The sequence below is a fragment of the Cuculus canorus genome, chromosome 2 (genome assembly GCF_017976375.1).
Source record: "Cuculus canorus isolate bCucCan1 chromosome 2, bCucCan1.pri, whole genome shotgun sequence".
NCBI classification, from domain to species: domain Eukaryota; kingdom Metazoa; phylum Chordata; class Aves; order Cuculiformes; family Cuculidae; genus Cuculus; species Cuculus canorus.
The window spans coordinates 157,773,153-157,784,414 of record NC_071402.1 but is presented as its reverse complement, the minus strand read 5'-3'; the positions used below and the strand labels follow the sequence as shown (position 1 = coordinate 157,784,414).

Below are 11,262 nucleotides of genomic sequence, written 5' to 3'. Positions count from 1 at the left end.
ACATGGAAATTTCCAAATATTTGTTCCTCCAACGACAATTATGTAAACCCAGTACAGAGTCTTGCCAAGGAATCGTTCTCTCTGTAGGTCAGGAGAAGGAAAGGCAGCTTCTACATGGGCTTGTAAGGGACAAAAGCAGGTAGAGAAACCGAAGTATAAAAGTTTAATTTTCCTGCCTGTTCCTCTCAAACAGCAACAGATTTTTCGAGATGTAGAGAAAACAGCACTTGCAGATATATACAAAAGTTTATTTTACAAACAGCAACTACTTTCGAATAACAAAATTGTAAAACCATAGACCAACGTTAGAAAACCATATCGGGGTACATTCCCTATCTGAAGTACAATTTAACAGACTTCACTAAGTAAAAATACTTTCTTCTCCCTTCCCTCTCACTCCTTCCCAACCACCTACCAGATGGAATTTCTTTGCAAAGCTTTAATTCAAGACATGAAATAGATATTAGTCACATTGCAGTAATTTCGGACAATAACAATTAACTCACTGACCCTATTTCTATTACCTTTTCCCGACCTTAAAAACTAAAAAGTCAACTCCAATCTGAATTGTGACAAAGTCCACTTCTGGAGCAGTTTTTTTCCTGAATGGCAATGTTTATATTTGTGTATTTTGCTACACCACTAGTCCACTATTTCTATTTCCTCAGTAAGGGAAAAAGTAAGTTACATTTGTAACTTAGAACTATGAAACTGCTTGAATTAGCAATGAAATATTTGTTGAGGCCTCTGACATAGCTCCTACTTGTTAGGAACGTGTTTGTAAATGCATACTGACTTTATGTTAAACAGTATAAGAAGCTTACAAACCATCGATTCAAAAGGATTACATACACAGACATTTTCATTGAACTACAAGAGTATGAAGGGTTTAAGTCCAGAAATTTGGGTTCTTCTATAAAGAAATTCAGTTTTAGGAACCTGCATCCAAATGCCTTATTCAGCTGTTCAGGGACAGAAGTAGAGGGCATCATTACAGTTTTCAAACTTCACTTTGAACTCCCTTTTCATGTTTCAGAACTGTACCAAAAGCTGATTTTGGATAGCTTAATTCAATCAAAGAAACAGTATGAATTGACGTCTAAGAAATTAGCACTTTTAATTTTCAAAGCTGCTGGGTCCTGATGAGATTAAAAAAAATCATTTTTAATATTTGAAAGCATTTAAGAAAATGAAAGCATCTCAAGATATTACAGAAAGTCAGTAATGAAAACTATTATAATACAGCAGTATTCATTAGCTGTAATAAAGCTATGTTAGTCTGTTCACTACAGACTCCACTTTTCAGGTTACATTATGCCATTAAAAAAACCTGTTTCTTAGTACACAACTTTCTAAACACTGAAAAAACTTTACAAATTATTTTAAATCAACTCAATCAGAATATTGCAAGAATTACTCAATGCTCTTCGACTTAAATCTAGCAAACCGTTTACCTGTAACAGAGTCATTTTTGGTATTAAACTTGATGCTGAAAGTATTGTCCATGCTTTTTATCAGGCATACCAGTATTTTTTGTAGTCGTATCACTTTAATAATACGTAGTTGAATATCTGCAATATCAATATCTGATATTCCCTATGGAAAACAGGATACACCTACAGATGTTTTATAAAGGAACCATTATGGTTTGTTTACCCAAAAAGTTATCACCACTTAAGTTTTTTTAAGGTGTTTTGAACAAATTCATGATATACTCAACAGTTTACAACATTCACCTTCAGAAGGGGTTGAAGTAAGCCAAGCACTGTAATATTAACTCAAATGAAGTTCAAAGTGTGTTTAGAAATGCTTCTTTTAGAGTCTTAGGAACATTGCTGTTTATCACAAAATTCACTCTTGCACAGAAAAGTTTAGACAAGTTGGATATTAAGATCAAAATGCATTCAATCACACTTTTGCTCACGGCTTGTCGGTTTCATAATTCCCACTGCGTATCATCTCATCGTTTTCACCAGACGGCTGTAACATCACAGCACAGCAAGGATTAAGACAGAGTGGCAGACTTTGTTTCCATCACCTAGCTCTTGTGTATATACCATATATAATGCAATAATAAACAAACAAGACAGCATGGAACCCATCTTCCAGCATTAAAAAAAAAGCATTTTAATAAACTAGAAATGGCAGCCTTTGTCAGAAATCTTCACAGTTTTATAGTTGCTAGCATATAGGTAATATTAACAGGCAGAAAGCCCAAAGGTGTTTATAAAACTACTTCAAAACAGTACTGACTGCTGCGTCCAGAAAAGTGGTAGAAGGAAATTCACCTAAAGTGTCGTTCATGGCTTGGAAAATCCACTTCCAGGAAAGCAAACTGTTTTTCTCTTCTGTTTTGTAAAAGTAGCATTTGACATTAAAAAAAAAAAAAAAAAAAATCAGTTCAGTTGAGCTCAGTACTTCTCTCTGTAAGTGAAGAGTCAGTCGAGTTCTCTGTTAAATCGTAAAGCTTCAGCTAACTCGGTAAACACTCTTCAACTTCACTTGTGACACTGTCAAAACAGTTTAACATAACACTGACAACTTATTAAATAGTTTTCATTGTCAAAGAAACATTTTCAGCTGTATCTGCTGCTTTCACTGGGACTTCGATTGTTAGAGTAACTGCGATCACTTTCACTGTCAGAGCCATAAGATCTACAAAGAAAAGATGAAAATGCCTCAAAATCATATTTAGGGCTTCAAAATTGCATCAAACAAAATGAAAAATCATCAAGACAGACACACAGGAGACAAGAAGAAAACACAGAATAAGCCTTCTACAGCATCACATTTCACATAACTTAATTAGTCCTTAAGGGACACTCAAAATTAAGATAATTATTAACTTTACATGATGAAAATCCTGTCTAACTGAAGTTAAACTGTGCTTGTAACTACAAAATTTCTTGCTTCCTCTGATGCAGCTAAGAAATCATCCAAAGTAACTGGTTTTGCAAATGTTAATAGCTGACTGAGAAGTATATTCTAACAAATATTTGCTTTTCATATTGCAAGTCTTTCTCAACTGAGATAATTTCACAAATCCTTTCTTTCTATGTTGCAGGGTTTTGTTTGAAGAAGGGTCTTGAGAATTAGGCCCCATAAACACAACAGGAGTGTGTGTGTGGAAGTTGTAGATTAAAATGTTTTCGCTTCTTCAGAAGAATTCGAAGCTCAGCACCTGGCCAAACATCAAGATCGAGTCCAGATGGTTTCAGACAAACCACAGGACATATTTAAATTACACAGAATAAACTTCCATGACAGATTTTCTAGCTCTGTGCATGTAAAGAAAGCTTTCTAAGTGAAAGACGAGCATATCCTAACCCAACATTGTTTCTCTGAAGCTTTCCAACATCCTAAAACAATGACTTTAAGTCTATTTCCACACTCTCTGTTAAGCTCATTAATTGTCCCTCAAACATCGACGAAAGTTGTCTGTCAGAACTAGATTGGGGGAAGGGTGAGAGCAAAGTCCATTAAGAGTTGATACAAAACTGTAAAAAAATGAATATGAGGACAGCAAAGGATGAACATTTACAGTGGTCTGAGATCTGCTTGATTCACTAGTGACTAATATGAGACATACTAAAAGGTACAAGACAAATCATCACTGATACATGCTCACTACATCTATTTCTCTCCTGTTCCACTTCTCTCCTTTGTGAAATGTGCTCCCTTAAACTTATATAATTCCCCTGGACTGAGTAGAATAAAACTTATCCTAAATTCAGCAGCACACTGGATTCATAGGTAAAATGCTCTTTCAAAGTATGTAAAAATTTAATCCCAGAGAGCACTGCAATTTTTCATTTCCCTTCTATGCTTCTTTTTTTAATCCACTTTTGCAGTCTAACCAAGAAGAATTTACCACCCAATGGAATTCTTTGCATACCAGGTAGTTTTTAATCCTTAACAGGGCACTTCATTTAAATCTTGAGAGTTAGTTCTCTGCAGTTTTTAAGAAATATTTAAAGTTATTGGAACTCCCAAACCTGCTTATTTTTAATACATACATACGATGAACTGGAGCCTTCTCAAATTTTTCTTATTCTAGTTTCTTCATCCACACATTAGTATATTAGAAATTCTGATTTGTCACTCAGATACTTGCTCTAATTTTAATTGTTTTTAATTGTCACTTTTGGTAACGCTGTCTTTTATGCTTGTAGGGAAAAGCCATTAGCTTTGATGAACACCGTAAGTATGTATTTAGCAAATTTTTTTGCATATATACAATGTCAAAGTCACACTAGCAAAAACATACCTGGATCGCCTATCGTAACTTCTAGATCTTCGATAGCTGTCACTCCTTTTACTTCTACTTCGACTTCTGCTATAGTAACTATCATAAGTGTATGACCTACTTTAAAGAGAAAAGAAAGTTCTTGTAAATTCTCTATTTGTCTAAAATGCTGTTTCTCTTAAATGCATGTTTTAGAGATACTTATATACAGAGATGTGTCTTCAAAGCAACAGTTAAAATCTCAGATTTATTAATCTAAATAAGACTAAGCATTTAAAAAGTTCTGTCTTCCCTACAAATTGTAGATGCAGCAAAAATCTTGTTTGCTAACACTTCAGAAAACAAGTAACAAAGTGATTCCATCTCTAACTGAATTTTATTTTGACAATAAAGGGATACGAGTTCACTGTTACTTATTTCACATCATCACTTGTAACTGTAATGCCAAGATGATTTTGTTATTTCCAGCTTAAGTGCCTTATGTTGATTTTGCTTTGATCCAAGTTGCAATTGCAGAACTGAAGAATCGTTTAGGTTGGAAGGGACCTTAAAGCCCATCCAGTTCCAACACCCTGCCATGGGCAGGGACATCTCCCACCACCTCCCTCAAGGGTCCATCCAACCCGGCCTTAAACACTTCCAGGGAGGGGCATCCACAACTTCCCTGGGCAACTGTGCCAGTGCCTCACCACCCTCATGGTGAAGAATTTCTTCCCAATGTCTAATCTAAACCTTCCCCCTTCCAATTTAAAGCCATTCCCCTTCATTCTATCACTACATACCCTTGTAAAACATCCCTCCCCAGCTTTTTCATGATAATGCTATGTTTAAGTACCATTGATAAAGAAGTACCCTTATACTAAGATATTTTTATAGTAAGTATAGCTTTATACAAACTCTGCAATAAATGTAATCCATACCTGGATCGACTATGATGACCGTAAGAACTACTTCTGGATCTACTTCTACTATAGGTTCGACTGACAAAAACAAAACCACAGACAGATAATTCAGTTATTTTAGGTTAATTACAAAAGCTAAGAGAGGAGGAGGATGGGGGAGTGAGAGGAGAGGAACACGGTTTGCTCAGAATTACCAATCCTTACTACAAAACATTAGACAATTATTTTTCAGTAACAGGAAATTCTGAAATCTATCTATTCTGACTTGCCCATTCCAAGTAGAAACTTTAGGCTGCAGCACACAGAGCTAAACACATTTCCAATTCAGAGACTGAAGTATCACACTGCTGTGCCTAATTTACTGTTTTTGTAAGGCACCTGTGATTACAGAAACTCACCTACGACTCTTGTAACTGTGGTAAGAACTACTTCGACTTCTTGACCGATCTGTACTGTACCTTCCTCTGCTTCGGCTTCTTGTGTAGCTTCTTGACCTACAATCAATGAGCAATTTTGAAAAGCACATAGAATCATAGAACCATTAAGGCTGGAAAAGACCTCTAAGAGATCTCTTACAAAGTAGACTGTAACTGTAGAAAAGAACAGCAGAAAACAGGAAGCAAAAGCGTTACACAGCTTTATCTTTTAAGCTAACTAATTATTCCATACTTGCTAAACGATATAGTGCTGCCTAAAACAAAACATGAATTAAAACCAGGCCTTAAAAATATCAGATCTCTCAAGTTAATATGGTAGAGGCTGTGGGAATAGCACAAACATCTTACCTATAGGAATATGTAGAACTTCGGGATCGACTTCTTGAGCGACTGTAAGATACGGACCTTGTCCTGTGTCTGGACTTAGATCCAGATTTACTTCGTGACCTACTGAGACTCCTGGATAGGCTATTGTCATCTCTACTTGGAGATTCTTCCTCACTGGAACTTTCTTGGTTCCTTGGCCTTCGATTCAGCCGTGCTGTTTTTCTAACTTCATCAAAGAGAGATCCAGGCCTTACTTTATTTTTAGCTTTTATTTCAATTCTTAAACCTGCTGGTTTAGGCTCTGGGGCTGAAGCCACACTCTTAACTTCTGAAGCAGTACTAATTGTTGCTGGTTGTAAATTACCAACACCTTGCAAAGGCTTCCATTTGTTATCTATGATATTGCTTTGTGTATTTTCAATTATTTCACTTTTGGAACTACAGTCTTTAGCACCAGACACAGGGACAGAGTTACTTTCTTGCATTCCAGTCTCTTTTTCTTCCTTAGTATTAATGAAGTCTATAATATTGTTTCCTAGCTTGACAGCATCTGGTTCAGGGGTCTCAACCTGTAAATCTTTGTTTATATCAGCACTTCGAGCCTGAGGTTTAACAGTGAGAATGTCAGGAGACAAAATGTCCACATCAACCTTCCCTGGTGAGCTACGATCTGGAGTACAGATCTCCATGTTATCATCTGTCCGAATAACATCTTCCAGTCCATTCTGGTTACTTTCATCAGCTTGTTTAATCTCATTCCTGCAAGCAGTCACATTTATTCCTGAGTTTAAAATACTGGTTGAAGCATTTGTTTCAATGCTATCTTTATTAAGGTTACTGTGATCTGGTGAGGCATCACTTGTTGTGTTTTTACCAAAAAGGCTTTCACCCGCACAGGACTTTTCACCATTTCCCATTTTATCTTTGACTATTTCATCCTTTTCATAAACTTGATTTTTATCCTTTACGTTCCCAGTAAGCTGCTTGTCTTTTTTATCATCCTTGGTAAGCAGCTTTCCATTTATCTCATCATCATCATCTTCTTCACCAAATTCCAGAGGGGGCTGCCAATGAAACATTTCTTTTCTTTTCTGAACTTTGAGTTTCTTCTCCTTTTTCCCTTTTGATTTTTCTTTTGCCTTTTTGGAATGTGTTTTTTTTAAAGTTTTTTTCAATCCATGTTTGGGTTTTTTTGACTTTCCTCTCACGTTTGTTGAGCTCGAACAAGAGCTCTCAGATTCAGACGATGACAACTGTTTACTTCTCTTCCACACAGAATCAGAATCTAGAATGCGTTCTGAAGAATTTGATTGTTTTTTTATCCTTTTGGTAACGCTAAGCTCTGTATCAGATCCTGATGTGGCCTCTCCTTCTTCTTTACTAGAAGGGGGTCTGGAATCTGCCCTATTAGGCCTTGCCTCTCCTCTTTCAGAATTTGATTCAGAGTCCCACTTACTACCTGAATAGGATTTTCGTTTAGTTTTTGCACTGCTTCTAGGTTGCTCAGAAGATTTCTCCTTCGGTGCTTTCCTTTTAGAATGATCAGAATCCTGTTCAGACTTAGACCTCTCCTCACCTCTCTCAGAACTTAAGCTATTTTTATCCAGTTGCTGAGTTTTCCCTTCTAATTGAAGACGGCCTTCTTTTTCTTGGACTACTTTGGCAGAATGCTCACTGTCAGTAGAAATGTCTGAAGATGATAAACTGTCACTCTCTTTCAATTCTTGGGAAGACTCATCATAGTCTTTTGTACGCTTATAAGGGAGCGTACTTTCTGAGCTCGTTTCTTGTCTCAGTTTAAGGGACCGATCGTTTTGATCATTTGATGCAGTTTTTCTTTTGTTTCTGTGTCTATCATCATCACTAAGGGAATAATAAGATGTTGACTCACTATAACCTGACCGGTCACTGCGGCATTTACTCAGTGACGGGGATCTGCCAGAAGAACGAGATTTTGTCCTAGAGCTGGATGGACTTCTAGATCTTGTATAAGATCTTGAGTATGACCTACTTCGAGAGGACCTGCTTCTCGAACTATCTGAGCTTCTGTCACTATGATATTTGGAATAAGCACTTCGATCACTATCTGAACTCCTTTTTCGCTTACGATATGAGGAAGTAGTATTAGCCTCTTTAACTACTACTAAATTGTAATTAGTTTGTGTGGATATTAAATGGGTTGTTTTAGCTTTCATTTCCTGAATTCGCTCATAAGATGGCTTCCATGGTTTCTGCCCAGGTTTCCACCTTGAAGGTGGTGGACTATCACTTAAAGGGATGACAGGGAGGTTTTCTGGGACAACTGGTGGTACGACAACTTTATCACTTGGGAGTATAACTGCTCTTACAGGCTCAGCAGTCTTGTTCAACTTATTTTCATTTAATCGTGTTGAAATATTTCGTGGAGAATTGGAAACTGCCTTTGGATGCCTAGGGTTAGAACTTGACCTTGACCTACTTAGAGAACGCAGTGATTTAGAGGCTGACCTTGATCTAGAACTTCTTCGGGAATAAGATCTTGACTTAGACCTAGATCTGGATCTGGACCTATAGTATGATCGAGTACCTCTGCTTGATAAAGTGGATGAACTGTGGTCTTCCTTATCAGATTTAGACCAGTCTCTTCTGGATGAATGTCTAGAAGACAATGAAGAAGAACGAGATTTCCTCTCACGATCACAGGATGATTTCGTCCTCCTGAGGAAGGAACGAGAGGAATCTACATCTGATGAGCCTGATGTTTTCTTTTTTTTTGTTTGTTTGTGCTTCTTGAAATGCTTCTGCTTTTTAGATTTCTTTTTATGTTTCACCTTCTTTTTCTCTTTCCTGTGTTTTTTGTGATGGCTGGAATATCTCACAGTACTTAGATCAGAATAACCGTTATGTGACCAAGACCTTGATCTCCGGGATGCACTTCTTTCATCCCATCTGCTTGTGCATGGGTCGCTTAACCTAGAGAACAAGCAAATAAGCACCACACTAAGTGGAAAAATCTTTAAAAACTCCAGGTAAACTAATTATTTTCCTCACCCCCCACCGCAATTAAAAAAAATTAACATACACACCTTTTACTACCAGACAATTATCTTTTGATTGAGCTTCTTACACTTGTTTTAAGATAAGGAATTACATCACTATCAACTGAGCTACCTCTCTGTAAGAAGTGAATCAGCCAACATCAGCAAGTTTTGCATATTACAGAACCTGCGTGAAGGGACTTACTATTTTAACTAACACAGTCCACAGGACTTTGATTTTTACAAGTATGGCATTTGCAAACCATGTTTAAATACAAATTTTAGAACACCATCTCATTTTAGTAATCTTTTAGCTGGTACAATGCAATGCAGCAATACACCAAGCACACTCGGCATATAAAAAGACTTATCAGAAAAACATGCAATCATTCAATATTGATTATGTGCTTTCCTCAGTTTTTCTTCTGGGGTTTAGCTCACATTTAATATCAAGTCATCATATTTTGAAGAGCAGGACTGCAACTGCAGAAAGAACACAGAACTAACGCTTAATATACGATAGGTGGATTCACTTGTCCGATTTGGCATCCAAAAAAAACATATAATCAAGTTTGAGGCTAATGGAAATCGAGTTCTGTAAGAAGCAACCGGGAACTGGACAAATCAATTAATTACTTCTTACATAAGAATCCAAGACATCAGGAACAACTCTTCTGACTTTATGACTCTCTTCAGCATGTGTTCATTTGGTGTCACATTACTAAAGCAGAAAGGGTTTTGAGTAATTTTTCTACCTCTCGTTTTTGGAATTTAAATGGAATTTGTTAATCATGAAGCCTTTTACATCAATTATTCCAAGATGAACTACATGGTACATCTACGCAACCTGATAAAGCTTGTGTAAAAAAATAAGATGTTTTAAGTTTGTAGTAAGAATCTTACTTGTCGCCTTTGCTCCACTTTTCTCCACTAGGTGGTCTGTATGTTCGCAATCTCTGCATTTCCTCTTTCCAGTGAGGAGGGGTCTCACTGCTCTCATCATCATCAGATTCAGAACACGACCGTGATCGAGGTGGAGTGTGATACCGCTATGAAAACAAAGATAGATAGTTGCATGATTTTTAAAGAGACTTTTAAAGAGACATATATAGAAAATAATATAGACAATAATACATACATAGACAATAATACATACATAGACAATAATACATACATAGACAATAATACATACATAGACAATAATACATACATAGACAATAATACATACATAGACAAAAATACATACATAGACAAAAATACAGTGCCTCTTACACAGATTTTGTATGCATCTTCATAACACAGGACAGACAACATTGTTCACACAGTCTTTGAAGAAAACGCATTCTAGATTTCCTGCCCAAAATACCCACTTTTGGCATGCATATATCCAGCATGTGAGGCTGTATTACAGAGCTAATGGTACCTTTTCATAATCTGAGAGCATATCACAAAGCTTGAGAGGGGCAAATAGTTAACCCTTTTTTTCAAAACGTAAATGGGAGGCTTGAGGAAGAGGTCATGAATTGCCTTCAAGTAAAACGTTTTGGAACAACAATTATTACAGATAACCAACTTTTTTTTTTCCCAGACACTAAAGCAGAAATGTTTCACTTTGCTTAGCAGACACTTAACTGCTTCAATGAGTAAAGACAGGCCCTGATTTCAAAAGTTACTGCTGTTCAGCCCTGCAGAAATGAAGCTTCATACTTAAACCTGTGCTTAGGGACAGCATTTAAGTGAGCAATAAGAGCTACTTATGTAAGAGAGAAAATAACCTCTAATATTGCTAACTCATTATTTTCCATTACTCAGCTGGATACACACTTATGTAAATTCTGTGAAGAACCTAATGCTCCTTGACTCAATAAAGAAAAGCATCTGGATTTTACTCAACTATTTTGAGTCACTTACAAAACCAAGCACTAAATGAAATATATATATATATTGCCCCCCAAATAAAACTAGAAAGATGAATGAATCTGTTTATTCAGTTAATTACAGGTAGTAGTCTGTAAGACATCCAAAAAAAAAAAAGATAACCTGCCATGAAGATTTGTATCTTCCTTAATCTTTTAGCTGAAGCTACTATCAATGACTTAAAAAAAAAAAAAACAACAAAACTTTTACAGGTGAATTGTAGAATGGTTTGGAATGGAATGGACCTTAAAGATCATCCAGTTCCAACCCCCACCAACATCTTTCACTGGATCAGGTTGATCAAGGCGCAATCCAGCCCTAAATAAATTTCTGATATCACTGGTTTTCATTGTTAATTTTGTCAAAACGGTGCCAAAATTACAGGAAAAACAAGATGCAGACACACAAATCTCTGG

General features: G+C 36.4%; 1 protein-coding gene across 4 annotated transcripts in view; it reads right to left on the bottom strand.

The window, feature by feature from the left end:
• Window positions 1-222: 222 nt before the first annotated feature.
• NKTR (natural killer cell triggering receptor) overlaps window positions 223-11,262 on the bottom strand; it is a 46,916-nt gene continuing 35,876 nt past the window's right edge. For 2 of the 4 annotated variants that reach the window (XM_054058541.1, XM_054058542.1), the window contains exons 6-11: window positions 9,833-9,978; window positions 5,934-8,864; window positions 5,547-5,642; window positions 5,167-5,226; window positions 4,268-4,366; window positions 226-2,655 (exon numbers count right to left, since the gene is read on the bottom strand). In XM_054058541.1, coding sequence (XP_053914516.1) covers window positions 2,577-2,655; window positions 4,268-4,366; window positions 5,167-5,226; window positions 5,547-5,642; window positions 5,934-8,864; window positions 9,833-9,891 — 3,324 coding nt within the window. In that variant the 5' untranslated portion in view covers window positions 9,892-9,978 and the 3' untranslated portion in view covers window positions 226-2,576. Of the gene's footprint in view, window positions 2,656-4,267; window positions 4,367-5,166; window positions 5,227-5,546; window positions 5,643-5,933; window positions 8,865-9,832; window positions 9,979-11,262 lie in introns of all 4 variants that reach the window. The other 2 variants (XM_054058543.1, XM_054058540.1) reach the window with 2 other exon arrangements.